The sequence below is a fragment of the Protomyctophum parallelum genome, assembly GCF_964188405.1.
Source record: "Protomyctophum parallelum genome assembly, chromosome: 1".
Lineage (NCBI taxonomy): Eukaryota > Metazoa > Chordata > Actinopteri > Myctophiformes > Myctophidae > Protomyctophum > Protomyctophum parallelum.
Window position 1 is genome coordinate 74,931,834 of NC_139697.1, and position 19,308 is coordinate 74,951,141.

Consider the following 19,308-nt stretch of genomic DNA (forward strand, 5'->3'; position numbering starts at 1 on the left):
TGCGTGCGTGAGTGTCCTTTAAACTTTAAAGGACTGGAACACATATTCTAAATTTGTTCTTCTGGAAACAATTGTGTAGCGCAGTGGTCGATCCTCAAATGGGGATACGAGTATTACAGGGATACAGGGGTTACAGGGAATACGGGTATAGTACAGGGGGTACATGAGAGAAATTGGAAAATGTAAATGTAAGGTTTTGATTGATTGATTGTATACTTTATTAACAGTTTGCAAATAGTACAGTGGTAGGATTTTACAACGATGCTAAAAGGATAACACAAAATGCCCTAGGGGCTTGTTTCCATTGTGATCCTGTAATGTTAATGTTTTCCTTTAACGGAAAACATTAACATGAACTAATAATAATAATTAATTTTATTTGTATTGCACTTTTCATTCACAGGGAATCCCAGAGTGCTACAAGGTTAAAAACATATAATCAATCGTAGAGATAAAAAGGTAACTATAGTAAAAAGTATATAGAAGGTGCTCACACGGATCAAACAGGATCAAGCCATAGAAAAAACAGACGATCCGGGCACTCAAAGGTAAAACACGTGCGTGCGTGCGCCCAGGGGCCCCCTCTAGGTCGTCGAGCCCTTCATCGTTGCTTCCAGTCATCATGTCTTTCTTGAGTACATCCACGTATGTTAATGTGGGACGTCCTCTTGATCGATGCCCATGTGTTGGTTCCCACAGCACCAATTTAATGACTGGCAGTACTTGTCGGCGGAAGATTGGGAGTGATGCTGCAGTTCTGACTGCACTTCCCATTGCAGTCAGAACTGCAGCATCACTCCCAATCTTCCGCCGTAGTCTGAAAACCCACCTTTTCAGACTCCATCATGGCCCATAGCACTTACCCCACCCCGTTAGATAGCATTTATGTAGACTTAGATAGCATTTGATACAGACTTATACCATGTCATGTAGACAGCACTATAATTGCATTGTATGTAGTCATAGCACGTCATAGTACATAATATGTACTATGTACTATGTAATAATATAATAATATGTACTATGTATGCTATACATATTATGTATAGTATAGCATAGTATAGTATATATGTATAGTTTATATGTATAGTTTCATTATATAGATATTCCACTGTTACTTTCTTACAGTAGCTTACGCATGTTATAGCATAGTATAGTTTATATGTATAGTTTCATTATATAGATATTCCACTGTTACTTTCTTAGCTTAGGCATGTTTCATGATAAATTATTTTTATGTGATGTATTCCCATGCTTTTTTTGTTCTTGCTTAATGTAAATCGCTCTGGATTAAGAGCATCTGCTAAATGCCTAAATTGTAAATTGATTGTCTATAGCAGTGTCCTTAGTCTCATTCCTCTGGCTGCTATTTTTTGTCTCACCCTTGGTATTCCCTAATAAAGGATCTTGTAACATGTACACTGTTGCTGATGTTAAGTACTGCACACAACATTCTGGTGTAGCACCCGTCTAGAGACCTCTGCAGGGTTGGCTTCAGGGTCCAGCATTCACTGCTATATAGAAGAAAAGACTCTAGCATTGCATTGTTTTGTTTGGGGAGGTTGGAGTTCCAACACACTGGCCATGCCATGGAGGGCCCTTCACGCAAGTGACTTCCTCACTTTCAGATCTTGCTCTGTTGAGTTTGTTACGTGGCCATGAGCCCAGAAGTCCTTGACTTCCTTCCTGTTGTTGTCAGAGGTGGATGTTCCGGTGAGATGGAGGTGATAACTTCTTAGTTTCCTGGCATGCAGCCGGAGGCCAACCTTGACAAACTCTCACTCTGTTCAGGAGTTCCTGTGCTTGTTCCACATTGTCAGAGAGCAGGCTGATGTCATCTGCATCAGCCTGCACAGCCTGCAGGAGTGTTAATCTGGCTCATACACACAAATTCACACACAGATACACTGTTTGTTGTGCATACTGTGTGTGTGTGTGTGTGTGTGTGTGTGTGTGTGTGTGTGTGTGTGTGTGTGTGTGTGTGTGTGTGTGTGTGTGTGTGTGTGTGTGTGTGTGTGTGTGTGTGTGTGTGTGTGTGTGTGTGCGTGCGTGCGTGCGTGCCCCATGAAACTTCAAAGGTCGGACACACTTTAAAGTTTATATTTGCTGCAATGTTTGTTAGCTTATTAGGTGTGCATGCGTGTCCTTTAAAACTTCAAAGGACGGACACACTTCAGATTTTATATTTGCCGATAACACAACCTTCTAGCGGTGTGTGTGTGTGTGTGTGTGTGTGCACGTGTGCATGCAGGCAGTAGGGTAACAATTGATTTAGAACTGTAGACACCGTGACCTCACAGACCATCCATCATTGAATATATTTTATGATTGCTATCATTTATCAGACAGAACACCTTGTATCTCCATCCATCAACCTTTTGCTACACAAAAGTAGCGTAAATAGCTGCGAGCAGTTGTGAGCCATTTTAAGAACAAATTAAAATAAATGTTAAAGTGTAGGTTGTATAAATATTTAATTTAATGCACAACTATTAACAATAACAAAATAATATCTGCATTTGATCCTTTGGAACAATAGTCTTCTGATGGGTTGTATTGTATCTAGTCTCTGTCGGGTGCATGGATCACATATTCAAATTCAATCAAAGAGCTCAAAACGTTTATATATATATATATATATATATATATATATATATATATATACACCACTAGTCCGGTATATAACTAAATAATGTAGGGCACCCCCATATACATTCTTTGTTTTTTTGTACTTTTCTGTTCCAGGTGCAGACTGTCTAATGGGGGTGTGGTCTGTTCTATTGTTCCAGGTGCAGACTGTCTAATGGGGGTGTGGTCTGTTATATTGTTCCAGGTGCAGACTGTCTAATGGGGGTGTGGTCTGTTATATTGTTCCAGGTGCAGACTGTCTGATGGGCGTGTACCTGTTCTTTGTGGGCATGTCTGATATCAAGTTCCGGGGACAGTACAACAGGAACGCTCTGGCCTGGATGGAAAGCATGGAATGCAGAACCATCGGCTTCCTCGCCATGCTCTCCTCTGAGGTGAAGGTCACACTAATGATGCACCAATTTACAATTTAGGCATTTTGCAGCTATCCGAAGAGAGCCGGGAACTACAAGCCATAACGTTACCCAAAGAGAGAAATTCCTCGCTAGAACATCAAATCAAATCAAACTTTATTTCTATATCACATTTCCAGCCAAAGGCCGACCAAAGTGCTGTGCTGGTAAAGGCAAAGGAATTCAAAGCAACGATACAACACGCCGTGGCGTGATTTAAAAACAAACTAAATAAACTTAAAATCAATTCTAAACTTCACAGGGAGCCAGTGGAGAGAGGCCAGAACTAGTAATGTGGTCCCGTGAGAAGGCGGGCATCTGTGCGTTCTGCACTAGCTGTAAACGCCTGAGTGAATCCTGGTCGAGGCCAATATACAAAGACTTGCAATAATCTATTCTTGAAGAAATAAAAGGGGGGAGGGCGAGCAGTGACGCACAATGAATTAGGCTTATAGCCTAATAAAACAGCGATATAGCTGCAGAAGATACAAATAGTAGAGAGGAGCGCATATTGGATTGGTCTTTTATTCAACAATTATTAAACATGGGAGTAAAAGTATTGGAACTTGGAAATACTCAAGTAAAGTACAATTACCTCACCATTTTACTTTAGTACAGTACTCGAGTAAATGTACTTATAGCTACTTTCCACCAGTGACTGACTGTCTGTGATGTTGTGTTCCACTGTCCTGCAGGTGTCCGTGCTCCTCCTGACCTACCTGACCTTGGAGAAGTTTCTGGTCATCGTCTTTCCCTTCAGCAACCTCCGTCCCAACAAACGACTGACTGTGGTGAGGCACGCTGTGTTGGTTTTGCGCATTCAAACAGCCGTTCACTTCCTTATTTACGGGCAGATAAATGTTGCTATTATCTCTAAATCTACAGCGTTGTCCAACTCTGTCTGCCACCATGTGGCGAGAAAAGGTACTTCCCTAGAATGCCATCCATAGACCTCTGCTTTGTTTGGGGTTGACTTAATTTCCGTGGTACCGGCATGGAGACCTTCATTGTAACCATCGGCTATCATTAGCATTAGCTCACGCTGTTTATCTTTCGCCAGAAACGCTTACATATCGGGAACGATGCGGTACAAAATCACAACTGACATCCGAACCTTGGATGCATCAAAAACACCATGGACAGCGAACTTAGATTCAGAGTTATGGAGTGTACTTATTTATTTAACACCCCATGCATTCTCAATGGCAATAGCACAAACTTTGGCATCCTACTAGTCCTACATCAGGGGTGCCCACACATTTATGACGTGAGATCTACTTTCAAAATGACGAGCTCAACAAGATCTACCCACTGAAAACACAATTGTACCATTGCTGAAAATAGTTTAAATATATAATGTACCTGGGGGGGGGGGGGTTGGGAATAGGGAGGGGGTGAAATTATGACAGGCAGTTTCTGCTGTCAAAATATGACCCCCCCATATGCCCAATGCATTCTCTATGGCAATAGCACAAACTTTGGCATGCTACTAGTCCTACATACTTACACCTAGCAACCCCATTCTAGCCTATTTAGGTTCATCTTACGGTGGACATGTTTGCCTGAAAAGAAATCTTTGAAATGTTTCATAGTTTTAGAAATATAGTGCTTTCAAATTTGAGAAATTCACAAAAATTCACTGGCTGGGAGGTAGAAGACCCTCGGCTGCGCCTCGGGTCTGCCTACGCTCCCAGGCAGTGTAAAATACCCGGTAACCTGAGACCTCTCGTGGCTTATTGCTTATTCTAAAACGGGTAGTCCCAATACTTCATTCTGATTGGCTGGTTACCGTCACGTGACCGGTGTAAATTTCACCGATAACCCACTCCTTCAATCACTTTGTCCTGCAGCCTTGTAGCCTTGTAGCTGAACTGGGGAAGGGGAGCGCTTGATTGCTTTACAAACACATGCCGTGCGGGCGTCTAAGCACCGCCCGGCTCATATGACTGTGAATGTGTGGCTCCAGGCAGCCCCGTAAAGATATCAAGCGCTATTCTCCCGTCACATAGTCTACTTGCGGTGCAAAACCAAGAAAGCTTAGAGAAGGAAAAGACACCACCGTCATGGTGTCACGTGACTGGACGCCAGGGCTGCGCCATGACACCCCACCACGCCCCCATGTGCAAGAACTCGCAGCGGAAGTTCGATGAATACATTGGAGTGGATGGGAGCCCGCTGGACATCTTGTAAAGAAACATTATTTATGAACGATAGCGACCTTTGTCATATAATCGGTCCAGGAATATAATAGAAGACATATCACAGATTGTTTTCCGACTGGGTGTTTTTCGACTTGCTAACTGTTTCATTTTATTCAGAAATTTAAAGAGCACAGGGTACGTTTCTGGGCTGCATAGGCTTAGCCTGACTCCGCCAGCTGGTGGCAGTATTGGGTTCACATCACAATCCTGCCTTCAAAAGCCTATATTGTTTTTAATTCATCAACATTACAAACTAAATAACGCTTTAAAAATGTTGAGAATAAAGGATTTTGCAATATTACAAGTCAGTGGTGTTTGATGAAATACTTTTTTTCATATTAACAGTAGCCTTAGGACCAACCCGCCCACCTCCCCCTATTTTCACACCGTGTAAAGTACCGTGCCGAATTCAAATAGCCACTACTTTGCATAACAACAGCTTTAACTGTTTATATACCTGAGCTGACTGTGAGCGCACGTAGCCGGTAAGCATGCCATGCACACTTGACTTAAGTTACAGGAGTGTGACTGCTATGGCTCCAGTAGGCTACTGCTGCTGTGTGGTGTTCTCCTCCATCAAATAACAGTTAGGCCTACAGATATATTCGTCCAAAGCAAACCTTTTAGTTTCGCTAGTGTCCAGTAAGGATGTTTGTCTGACCATTTTAAGTCTACTTTTGTGTTTTAGGCTTAGGCTATAGCCTACAGCTGTTCTGTGTGCATGCCGCGATGCGTGCGTGCGTGCGCGTCACGTTCCGTGGTACCAGTACAATTTCATTTATCCAGTCATTCATTCATATTTAACTTGAAACAGAATAAGGCAATGTCTGGAGTTGATAGAGCAAGCATTAACTTCTTTAAGGTATGCCTATGCCTACTATATTTTGAGGGACACATGACTCTTAAATCGTTTAATTACCTCTACATTTCACATGCAAATATTATACTTTCACTACAATTATTAGTTATTACTGGACTACTATTAAGTTGTATTGTACTACTTAAAACTACTGTTGTATTATACTAGGTGGGTTGGTCCCAAGGCTACTGTTAATTTGCGTATTTATTCTGAAACTTAACCACTTGTAGAGCATATTACATTGTGATACTGCTAGGCAACTTTTACTTTAGTGAAAAAAAGTATTTCATCAAACACCACTGACTTGTAATATTGCAAAATCCTTTATTCTCAACATTTTTAAAGCGTTATTTAGTTTGTAATGTTGATGAATTAAAAACAATATAGGCTTTTGAAGGCAGGATTGTGATGTGAACCCAATACTGCCACCAGCTGGCGGAGTCAGGCTAAGCCTATGCAGCCCAGAAACGTACCCTGTGCTCTTTAAATTTCTGAATAAAATGAAACAGTTAGCAAGTCGAAAAACACCCAGTCGGAAAACAATCTGTGATATGTCTTCTATTATATTCCTGGACCGATTATATGACAAAGGTCGCTATCGTTCATAAATAATGTTTCTTTACAAGATGTCCAGCGGGCTCCCATCCACTCCAATGTATTCATCGAACTTCCGCTGCGAGTTCTTGCACATGGGGGCGTGGTGGGGTGTCATGGCGCAGCCCTGGCGTCCAGTCACGTGACACCATGACGGTGGTGTCTTTTCCTTCTCTAAGCTTTCTTGTGCAAAACAAGGAAGTGTTGTGGCTCTGGCTCGCTCGCTCTGGTGGCGCAAAGCGTAGCTACTTTTGTGAATTTAATAGTTTTATTAGGATAATATTGCTATATGTTTGTAACCGTTTTAGAAAAGCAATAAGCCACTCGAGGCCCCAGCTTACCGGGTATTTTACACTGGCTGGGGGGTAGAAGACCCTCCGCTTCGCGTCGGGTCTGCCTACGCCCCCAGGCAGTGTAAAATACCCGGTAACCTGAGACCTCTCGTGGCTTATTGCTTAAATCACTCTTCATATATATATATTACGACGCAATTTTATGTTCTAATGTCAATTGTAATGTAAACTCTCACAACAAGGACCTTTGTACCCTATATGAATTAATGTATTGTGGGGACTATGTACAAGGCTAGTAGACCTTTTTTTTTATATAATAAGAATAAAAATATTAAGCCAGGTTGGAATAAGCATGTGGCTGCTCATCATGCAGAGGCAAAGAGGGCCTATAAGGCTTGGGTCCTAGCAGGTCGGCCCAGACAGGGACCTCTCCTGGACCATGAAAAGCAAACTATGCCAGGTATAAATATGCAATACACTTTGTTGGCAAGCAAGAAGCTACTATGAGAGCTGACTCTATGGCCGAAAAGCTCCTTGACCATAATGCAACAGGGTTTTGGAAGGAGGTGAGAGCTTTTTTTTTTTTTAAACGCTTTGTAATACTTTCTCCCAGTAGTGCTGACTTTCAACAGCTGCTAAATGTATGCTCTGACTATGGGTAGCGTATGATATTAAATATAATGCCAAAAAGAGCGTAGTAATGATATGCAGGACGAAAGGGGATAAAGACCTCTCCTTTCCTTCCTTTTGTTTATCCGATCAGGTGTTATCCATTCGCAGTGCTAAGTATCTAAGTATCTGGGACAACTGACCGACTGTCTGATGATGAATGATCTGTATAGGCAGCACCGTATACTATATGCTCAAGCGAACATGAGGAAATTTCATTCATGTTCACTTGAGGTAAAAGTCTCTTCAGAGGATACTGCACTCCCCTCTATACCGCCCCCTTGTGGGTTAAATTTAAGAAAGCAAGTGTGTATAAACTGCAGGTTGCCTATAATGATTGCATTCGGATATTATTGAAAAAACAAGGTGGAGCAGTGCAAGTGGGTTATTCTGTAGTGTGGGAGTATACACTCTTCATGCCTTACTGAGAAACTTAATGTACAAATGTATGTGTCGGCTCAATGAGTCTCAAAACTGTATAATTATGCTGCTGTGTAACCCCAGCTTCAGTAGCACCTGCTTTTTTTAGTCTGCTTTTTGGCACTGGTATGAAAGTTTATTGTAAAATTTATGTTTTTATGGGAGAGGGGTGTTTCTTCTTAACCTGATGCTGCCAGATGGGGGCGGTATTGGGTAACCATGTTCCCCAACACAGCTTCCATCTGGGATCTCTCAAAGTTCAGCTAACACTGATCCGTTCCGTACCGAACCAATCAGCGTGAGCTAAGGGCGGGATATGTGCGAAACCGGATGTTAAGCTATATAGACACGTCAATATGATTGGTTGTGTTTGCACGCCCACACGGTGATAGACAGACGGTCCCATCCAATCATCTACCAAGTATCTTGAAAAAAAGGAACAGCCCCGTCATCGAATTTGCTTCCGAGATCCCAGATCCCAATAAGCTGTGAAACAAATTTGTGTAGCAAGCTTCTTGGATCTGGCAGCGTCAGGTTAGTTTCTTCTCTGTCTGTAGTGTTTTATGTTGTCTGTTTTTTATTGGACCCTGAGTCTGAACAAATAAAGTTGATTGATTGAATCACATTTGTTTTCTTATCTTTTCATTCATCTCATCATCAGATTCACTTTCAGCCATAAAGTAAAACATTATTGTAGGTCTCCTTGTTTAAGTCCCAGGCGTGTTGGAAACCAAAGGCTTTTAACACAGGCTACAGGTGCACTGTATAGGGATTGTAATGATCATTATTACCATGTATGGCCTACTTGTGTGCAAGGAGCAAGTTGGCACCTCGACAGAGTGCATTTCTAGTTATTATTATTGTTTTGTTTTGTTTTTCAGACCTCAATTGCACCCCAAAAACCTGAACTTTGAATATTCAATCAATGTTTTACTCCTATTAGATTGTCCTGCTCTCCATCTGGCTGGTGGGCTTCGTCATTGCTGTCGTACCCCTCCTGAACGAGGACCTGTTTGGGAACTACTACGGACGCAACGGGGTATGCTTTCCTCTGCACTCCGACCGAGAAGAGAAGCCTATTGCCAAGGGTTACACCATAGGAATATTCCTGGGTAATTTGAAGAGATACGTTATTGAAGAAGGAGAGTGTGTGTGTGTGTGTGTGTGTGTGTGTGTGTGTGTGTGTGTGTGTGTGTGTGTGTGTGTGTGTGTGTGTGTGTGCGTGTGCGCATCAACGCTGTTTGATGTTTATGTTCACAGTATTTATCCTTTTAAAAATACCTTTTAATCTAGGTGTGAGGACGTTTTTTGTTAAAGTTGTAAGGAAGAGATAAGGTCATTGCTACAATGCTATGGATCAGTGGTTCTCAAACTTACTTTCTTTGTTTGTTTTTACTTCAAGACCTGAAATGAAAACCCAGGATGTGTGAAAACAACCGGCTCTTATGAGCTTGCGGTGGTGTTTGTTTACTGTACCCGGATACTGGCATTCCCTTTCCAAACCAGAGCACAGGCAGACACCGTATCTGAAGGACTATTCGACCAGTGGTGCTCACACCATTTCAACATGCAGTGCGAGAGTTTGAATAGCCAACATCAACTCGGGACTGAATCGCTGCCCTCCACGCCCTCCTCGTCTAATCTCAGGGTGTTTAGCTCTGCACTGTGTTTACCTCTGCCTCGCTGTCGTTCCGCAGTGCATCTACGTCGGTGATGCGGCCTCTTTCCCCTCCTAGCGGTGCCTTGGCTTGGCTCCCACAGGCTCTGTTTGCTCACTGTCAGTTCCGGATGCCTGACACCGTGCCCAGCCAGCCTCATCTGATCCTTCTCTGTCTGACCTTGTCCGTGGCCCACGGGAGGCCTCCGTAGTAGAGATCGAAATTTCTGATGTGGTCCGCTGGGGGCGTGTTCTCTACACCGGGTCATCAGCGCCCATGGGGTTGGCGAAAGGGCCTTCCTGTGTGGAGTTTTCATGTTCTCCCCGTGTCCCTTAGGGAAGTTACCCTCACAAACATACAGTAATCCTGGTCTCTATAGTGCCTCCCCCTGGCCAGTCGGGGCGCCTGATGGAGGGGAAAAGAAAATAACTGGTTGGAATAACGTGTTCCTTAAACGTGCTTCAGTACATCCTAGCGGCGAAACTCCCCCTGTCAGGTGATAAGAAGTGGCCTGCTCACTCCTCATGCATTGAAGGAAGCATGAGCTCAGTTCGGGGCTCTCCTCAGGTTGGCAGAGGGAGTGTAGCGCCCAGGATTACAGTTTAGGCCCCGGGTGAAAAATAGGTTATAAAATCATGGGATAAAAAGTTTGAGGGAAAAAAAAGTGCTTTGAAAGATTGATATTTACCACATGAATAGTAGTCAAGTCAACATTATGGTCAATGCTTGCAAACTGGCACACCTCTATCTAACTGTGTACACCACTGCTTTTTGAGGGGAGCTAGCCCCTCCAACGCCTGGCTTTGTGTGACGTTGTGTGTTGCCACGTCTATGAACTTTTTTATGATGAAATTTCTTCCCTTCATCAAAGTTAATGGCCAAGTCATTTGCCATTGCAAATTACATAAGACTTCATCATCATGCATGCTCATTGCTCATCATGATAAAAGGCGTCACACAAGTGTATTTTTGAGGGCCCTCCTATACATATTTTTCTTTGTCCACACGTCTCATATTTGCCTTTGACAATGAAAGGAGAAATTAGGTCAAATGTCTGTCAAATATGACGTCAATTTGTGGCAACACAAACATTAAATGCCATTGACAATGAAGGGAAAATGTACGTCATATGTAGACGAGCAAATCGGCTAACCTATCACAAACATTCATGAGATGATGTATAATGATAAGAGGGTCCTCACTTCACACGGGTGTGATTTTTATTTTGAGGGGCTTTTCGTCATCTTTTGCCATTGACAATGAAAGGTGAATTTACGTCATATGTGTCCGAGCAAATCAGCTTTTTGTGTCAACACAAACATTAAATGCCATTGACACTGAGATGATAATTTACGTTGTGTCTGATCAATTCAGCATTTTTAAACACAGTGCAACTGTTTTTGTGTTGACACAAAAAGCCGATTTGTTCAGATCTATTAAATTAACTTTTTATTACAATGAATATTTTTTTAAACATTGTATCATGGTTAAAAGATAATAACATAACTTGACAAATAAATTCATGAGGAAGTATATTGATTTTTTTATTGGATGATGTACGCTGATAAGAGCGCCCCTCACTTCACACGGGTGTGATTTTTTAACTGAAAACCAGCATGTCTGTGGAGATTATTGATCAGAAGTGATAAAAGGATAGGATAATCATTATCCTATCCTTTTATCACTTCTGATCAAAGGTAGCCAACCCCAGAGTCAAAGACAGCCCAGACAATAATTGGGCTCACCCTGCACTCAATGCAAGACACCTCAAGATCGTGCTGCCTTTGGATGCGACGCAACAATATCATCATCTCTCTTTTCTCCCTTTCCCTGTCATGTCCTTCATGTTCTTATTTTTGAGGACTTGCTGGTGAATAATGCAGTGGTAGTGGAGAAACTGGGGGAAATCAGAGCTTTGTTTGGAACCGTTTCCGGTTACACTCTTGAGTTGGTTCTGGTGACAGATATTGTCCAGAACCAAGGCGGGTGTTTTTAAAGTTAAGTTTAGGTTAAAGGGCCACTTCACCCCTTTGCAAGAAAAACATGTTAATGACGTTTAGAAGATTTAGAACACTTTCCTGAGGTTTTTAATGTGTGTAATATGTGGTTTTAGAGATATGTTAAAGTGCCTGCAATGTCATAGACACTGGTCTCACTTATTCCTGGACTATACATATGTCTCAGTAAGACAGCCCTCAACTTGCCAACTTATTTTGGCACGCCATTCCTTCACTCCTTGCTCAACGTTAATAACTGATGTTAATAAAGTTACTTTCACGTTTAATGAGAAGGAAGTAAATTTGTACAGTTCAACCTCACGACGAAATGCTATTGAAACTCTGCAAGGATATTATAAAAGCCCATTGTACTGATGAATTGCGCACTGCACCTTTGCAGAGGTAATATAATCAGATCATTTTACATCAGAGCTTTATTACTTGTGCAAGCAGAGCGTGGTCGGGGGCAGACTAGTTGATTACTGGGGTGATTGATTGCCTGCCCTCCACTCTCCCACTACATCGGATGCAAATGCAATAATGGACTGAGAGTTAGAGTCATCCAGCTGTTTCCTCATTAAATGGTAAGACCTATTAGGCTATTCTGTGTGGCGCGTTCATGTGATCAATACACAGTATAGCTACATTATTATAAATTAATACCATGACACAATGTATGCGGATATGTGCCCATGCAGTGACATTAAGGCACGGTAGTCTATTTAAATCATTACGTGAAACTTTGGCTGAATCTGTCAACATGCTGAGCGACCTAATAATTCAGATCTGAATGCAACTGATAGCCTACAGAATAAATACAAATAAAAACCAGTGGAATTTGCATCATGTCTGCATAACATAAGCTAAGCAATACATACTCACGTTTGTGTGTTGACAAATGTTGGGCACATATCTTTTTTGAGGGTTGGGCACTATTAATTGATTCAACATGAAGACTCAAGCATTCTAAATAAATATACGCATGTCTTGATCAGACTGTACGACCAAAGTCATGGCCAAGTTCAAATGATCAATTCCACACCTAACGTGGGAATGTCCGTATACGCTCAAAATATGAGCATAAATTGCTTCCTGAATCAATTTCATCAATCATTTTAGTACAAATTTCAAATTGTGTATTAACATTGAGTGACTGAAGTTGAGTGACTGAAGTTTCGTCCAGCAGTGAATTATCCCTTTAAGGTGTGTGCATAGGAGGCCTTAAGTATGTTTCACCAGTTTCAATTGAAACGGGCCTCCACCCTCAGGGGGGCCTCCACCCTCAGGGGGGGGTCTCCACCCTCAGGGGGGGCCTCCACCCTCAGGGGGGGCCTCCACCCTCAGGGGGGCCTCCACCCTCAGGGGAGGGGGCTCCACCCTCAGGGGGGCCTCCACCCTCAGGGGGGGCCTCCACCCTCAGGGGGGCCTCCACCCTCAGGGGGGGTCTCGACCCTCAGGGGGCCCACCAAGCTCCAACTGAACGTCAGGCGTCAGTCACCCCCCGCCACTCTTGGCCCTCTCTCTCTCTCGCTCACTCACTTGCTCTCTCCCACAATGTTAATGTTAAGTTAGTAAAGTTACACCTATTTTATGTAAATAACATGTTAAAATGTGCAGCATTGGGAGGTAAAGGGGAGACACTTTAATTGTGAAGGGACGACAGAATGAGGAAAGGTGGTGTTGTTGCTAATTGTGGAGAGTAATGGCTGGTGGTGTGATATTGAACAGTCAAACTATTCGTATCAATATACGGCTATCAACAACATAATGATGTCATAGGTATATGGGGGCCTCATATTTGGTCTTGAAACGGGCCTCCAGATTCCTAAGGCCGCCCCTGGGTGTGTGTGTGTGTGTGTGTGTGTGTGTGTGCGTGTGTGCGTGCGCCATCAATTAACACCAATCAAGTCATAACACCAGGGATGTGTCTAGTGGGCAATGCTTGATTAAACTGACTTAACTGAGTGTTAACACGGTGCTACTGTACCATTCCGTATTGCTGTCGATCAAATTGAGTATTTAGGTCTTACGATACCTAAGGACCCTAATTTGATATATAAAACAAACTATTTGAAAGCGGTTGAAAAATTAAAATCCAACATCGAAACCTGGAGACTATTGCCCTTGTCCATGATTGGCCGTGTTAACGCGATCAAGATGGTGACACTGCCCAGACTGCTATATCTTTTCCAAAATCTTGCTATATTTTTACCCAAAACCTTTTTTAAATTATTGGACTCTACCATAATGCCATTTATATGGGGTTTCAAGGTTCACCGCATATCTAAAAAGCACATAACTAACTGCTAACTCTAGAGCTTTAATGTACTGGATAGACGCTTATCCAGGCAAAATCACCAGCTCAACCCCCTCATGGCTCACCATAGAACAGGATATCCATAAAATGTCCCTTTTGTTTTCAACAAAAAAATCCCTGGCTTCCATCTCTAATATTTTCTTGGTTAAACATTCTCTGAGAATCTGGTACCAAATAAGGAAAGCATATAAACTACCTGAAATATCTGCTTATACGCCTATACATTATAATCATGCTTTCACCCCTTCACTGGATAAGAACAGCTTCACACTCTGGAAGAATAATGGCATAAACACTTTATCTGACCTCTACAGTATATTGATAATGTCTTTGCCTCTTTTACACACTCCCGACTTCACAGTTCTTCCGATACCTCCAGGTCAGAGACTATACGCGCAGAAATATACCACATTTTGAATCTACTCTACCTCCCTCACATGATTTCTATGCAATCATGAACCAACAGCGTGATTCTAAGGGTCTGGTTTCACAAATGGTAGACTTTTTCACATCATATGAATCTCCCTCTACACAACACCTGAAAGAGGCCTGGGAGGAAGATCTAGTTATAACAATTGATGATGATGCCTGGGAATCATATCTTAACACCATACACAGTTGCTCCATAAACTCCAGACATCAATTGATCCAATTTAAGGTAATCCACAGGTTGCATTATTCCTGCACTAAGCTACACTCATTTTATCCCTCTGTTTCTCCACTATGCTCAAAGTGTGACACGGCAGAGGGCTCCCTAGGACATCTATTTTGGTCGTGCCCTAAACTAACAAAATTTTGAAGTTTTTCTCAGACGTGTTTGACTGTGTTATCATCCCAGACCCCTACTGTGCTATCCTGGGCGGATTTCAAGACCTGTCATTTCTGAATCACTACCAACATAAAGCCATACAATATGGCATGGTTATTGCAAAAAGGAATATTCTGACCCATTGGAAAGGAGTGGAAGTACCCACTTTTAATGTATGGCTAGCAGAATTGACCAACCTGCTACAAATGGAAAAGATAAGATATGACGTTTCTCTTAAAACGAAAGTATTTGACAGAATGTGGCAACCGTTTTTTTCTCACCTATCATTAACAGGCTGAAGTATGTATGCACATAAATGTTTTATTTCATTTTTTATTTTCTAAAAAACTCAACTGTGATCTATTGTATAGTATTATTTTCATTTGTGTATGTTTTGTTTCTGTGCTAAATGTATTTTTCTTTCCTTTGAATGGGGGGGTGGGAAGGGTTTATGTGTGTGTGTATATGTGTGTGTGTGATGTCATTGTTTGTAAAGTATGTCTTGTCTTTAAACCTGAAAATGTATAAATAAAATTGTAAAAAAAAAAAAAAAAAAAATACACAGTGCTACTGATTGGTCTATGATTGAATCATATGTTTATGAATTAATTATTCTCCCACATTTATTTATGTGCAATAACGTGCCTTCTGTACTTTGCATTATGCACTTTCATTGATATGTATTGATATATTCTTGCTGAATCATGCAGGCCTGAACCTGCTGGCGTTCCTGGTGATCGTGGTGTCCTACTCCAGCATGTTCTTCTCCATCTACAAGACGGGCATGAACGTGACAGACGTGAGGAGCAGGCTGCACAGAGACGTAGCTATAGCCAAGAGGTTCTTCTTCATTGTCTTCTCTGACGCCCTCTGCTGGATACCCATATTCCTGGTCAAAGTGCTCTCACTGCTGGAAGTGGAGATCCCCGGTGAGTACACTATTATATCATAGACACGCAGCACACACGTGTGGATTACTACTATACTATTACTACTGCTACTGATAGTACTACTAACCACCTCCTCCTATACTACTACAGCTATTACTAATACTACTAGTCCATACCCGTTTGGGGATATGACGTACCCAATCCCTCTCTCTCTCTCTCTCTATCTCTCTCAGGGGTGTTAGACTGGGGGGGAAAGTGGGACACACTTAGGGCCCCAGGGTGTGGGGGGCCTCGAAAGCCTGGATTACACATAAAAAACAAATGTGTGGGGGGCCCACGGTGATTGCCTTTCTGAGGGTCCAGAATTTGGTGCTACACCCCTGCTCTCTCTCTTTCTCTCTCTCTCCCCCGTCCCTTCTCTCTCTCTCCCCCTTCACTCTCGGCTCCTCAATCTCTCTCCCACTTATGTCTCTCTAACGGGTGTCCACTGTGGCACACCTGTTATGCAATGCTCTGCCAATCACAGCCCACCTCCCGGTGGCTCGATGTCATGCATACCAATAGAGGCCATTGATGGCTTGTGGAGGCTGTGGAGGTATCGATCCTGGTGTGGGGTTATCAGAATCGTGACTAAGATTGACACGACCATTAGAATCCTTTTCTCTCCTCTTGCCAATAATAGGCGCCATGCACATGAAGGGTATAGGGCACTTGAAAATACTACTAGGCCGAGTGAGTGTGTGTTATATCATACATTTTCAATCAAATATTGTGCATCATTGAGGCATGCCACAAAACGTGCATTTACTCTTGTGTTCCCAGCTCGACATACTCTCTGTTCTTTAGGGATCATTTATTTTGCTGAATGGGTCTAATTTGGTAGTACATTGGGTTATCTATTTGTATCCGACCTTGAGGTCTTTTCACGGCCCCAATTTGTCTTTGTGAGTCTATCTTTGAGCATCTCCGTATCTCTTTTGCTAATTTGGTTGAGTACATTGGGTCATTCGTTTGTATCCGTCAAATCTATTCTTTTCCCATTTCTGTCCTCAATTACGGCACCATACATGGTCATTTTTTACGTTCACTACTAAAGTTATTAGTTACCCTCTTATTGCTAGATTTAATAACATCTTATTGTGCATTGGGCCAGATTTGGAGACTTTTTGAATGGCAATCGAAAAATGTGAGATATGACCACAATGTCACGAAATGTCTCATTTTAAAGCCCCAATTCTATAGTTTACACCGAAAAAAGAATTATGATTCTAGCATGTTCCATCGTTTACTTATAAGCTTTTTAGTAGACCTTGGTGAAACCGAGTAGTGAAACCAAGGTGTACTCAAATGCTTATAAGTAAACGTTGGAACAAGCTAGAGTCATAATTCTTTTTTCATTCTAAACTAGAGACTTGAAGCTTTAAAATGAGACATTTCGTGACATTGTGGTCATGTCTCACATTTTTCGATTGCCATTCAAAAAGTCGCCAAAGCTGGCCAATGCTGGCCAGAGGACCATTTCTTAATTCGTCATTTTAATGCAAAAAGAAAGCTCAGCGATCTAAATAATTTAGATCCCTTTTCACTTTAGTTTTCACTGTAATACCCGCGGGAACGCACCATTATGCTGATTTTGGCCAAACAGTCAAATCTGGCTAAATCACTTCCTGTCAAACGGAGGTAAACATCCGATGGTAGTTTCCCCCAAGCAGATAGCTTGGCTGTCCGGATTGCTAAGCTAACACTAGCTTTTTCATAACTTAGTCAAATTAAGCTAAAAAACGGCCAGGAACATCTCAAAATGTCAGATATTTTGCCGCGATTCACATAGAGACGGCGCACGTGCACGATCGCGCGGATTTCGTCCGGTTTTTGGTAGATTACATAATTATTAGTTTTTCTAAAAGTCTAAGTTTAAAAGTTCCATTATTTTGTTATAATAAGACGTACTGACAGGGCAGTACGTCTATTACGTCAATTACGTCCCTGGCCACGAGGGATTTGTTGATTTAATACGCAGATTACGTCATTGGCCATTAGGGGGTTAAAAAGATTGTTGTGGTGATTTGTCTGCAACCAGCAGTGGAGTAACGAGACGTGACTCCACGTGTGTGTGTGTGTGGGCGTGGGCGTGTGTGTGTGTGTGTGTGTGTGTGTGTGTGTGTGTGTGTGTGTGTGTGTGTGTGTGTGTGTGTGTGTGTGTGTGTGTGTGTGTGTGTGTGTGTGTGTGTGTGTGTGTGTGTGTGTGTGTGTGTGTGTGTGTGCGCGTGCGTGCGTGTGCGCGTGCAGGCACCATCTCCAGCTGGTTGGTGATCTTCATCCTGCCCATCAACAGCGCCCTGAACCCCATCCTGTACAGCCTGACCACCACCTTCTTCAGGGAGCAGATGGAGGTGCTGCTCTGTCGCTGGCAGAGGAGCCTCTGGTCCAAGAAGGAGAACCGCAAGAGCATCACCTCCAACACCATCTTCATCGAGATGTCACGCAAAGCCTCCGGCCAGACGTCGCTGTACCTCCCCAAGACGGCGCTCGGCGAATTGGACCCGCGCTACGGCTGACAGAGGTGCTGCCGGAACCGCCCTGCCAGCACCGGACGTGTATGTGTGCAGTCAGAGGTGGATTTAACTAGGATGAAGAAAAGGGAGTGCCACGGCGCCACGGCCAAGTTAAGGCAGGTCACAGGAGTCCGAATCAGAAAGACTTTAATGTCACACCTTAACCCATTCTGACCGGGCACCCATTTTGGTGTCGGCATCATGTTATGCTTTAGCTATTGAAAAATAGCAGATCTACAAGCTCATATCGCGCCACCGAGTGGCGCGATACGAGCTTGTAGGTCTGCTATTTTTGAAAAATCGAAGAGCGACTGACATTTCTAGAATCTGATCTCAGGTCAACTGAGCACTGAGCCTGAAGAAATGGAGAGCCATTAAATTAGTCTCAACAGACTGTTCCCAGCGAGTCCACGGTACTGGTGGTTCATCTGGCAAAGTCAAGCAAAAAATAATCTGTTATCCTAGTTGACAAAATACTGTTTTGTCTATCTCTTTAACGATGTGTGACGTTCATAACAGAGATAGAGTCTCGTGGACAAAGTGCTTAGTCACACAATCAATCAGAACATACACGATGTTGTAGCCTTGTAGGTCTAACCTCAGAAAGGCGGGTACACAACACAAGCTCACAGTGGAACGTACATATGGCACACAGAACCTTTTTTCTTTTTTTGTGGAGTACTGGCGAGAGGGTGGCCATGCAATGGCACTTTAAGGTCTACAGTACACATCTAGCACCTGCTCACAGTATGTCTTAAATCATGAGGGAACAGGGTGTACTAGTAGCACCTGGAGTACTATGTATGTTTTTATGAGCAAGGACTACAAAGTATCACATGCGATAAGGTACCAAAGAGAGCGAGCTATTATTACTGTTACATCCTGGGCACTACACTCCCTCTGACAACCTGCGGAGAGCAAGGACTGACCTCATGCTTCCTTCAATGCATGAGGAGTCCAAGCCGCTTATTTTCATATGGGGGGGGGGGGGGGGAGATTACCTTTT

General features: G+C 42.7%; 1 protein-coding gene across 1 annotated transcript in view; it reads left to right on the top strand.

Moving 5' to 3' along the window:
- LOC310863168 (relaxin receptor 2-like) overlaps positions 1–18,431 on the top strand; it is a 138,239-nt gene extending 119,808 nt beyond the window's left edge. The window contains exons 17-21 of the mRNA XM_083771330.1: positions 2,878–3,023; positions 3,737–3,832; positions 9,021–9,189; positions 15,568–15,786; positions 18,037–18,431. Of these exons, the coding sequence (XP_083627456.1) occupies positions 2,878–3,023; positions 3,737–3,832; positions 9,021–9,189; positions 15,568–15,786; positions 18,037–18,305 (899 nt within the window). The 3' untranslated portion in view covers positions 18,306–18,431. The remainder of the gene's footprint in view (positions 1–2,877; positions 3,024–3,736; positions 3,833–9,020; positions 9,190–15,567; positions 15,787–18,036) is intronic.
- Positions 18,432–19,308: the final 877 nt, after the last annotated feature.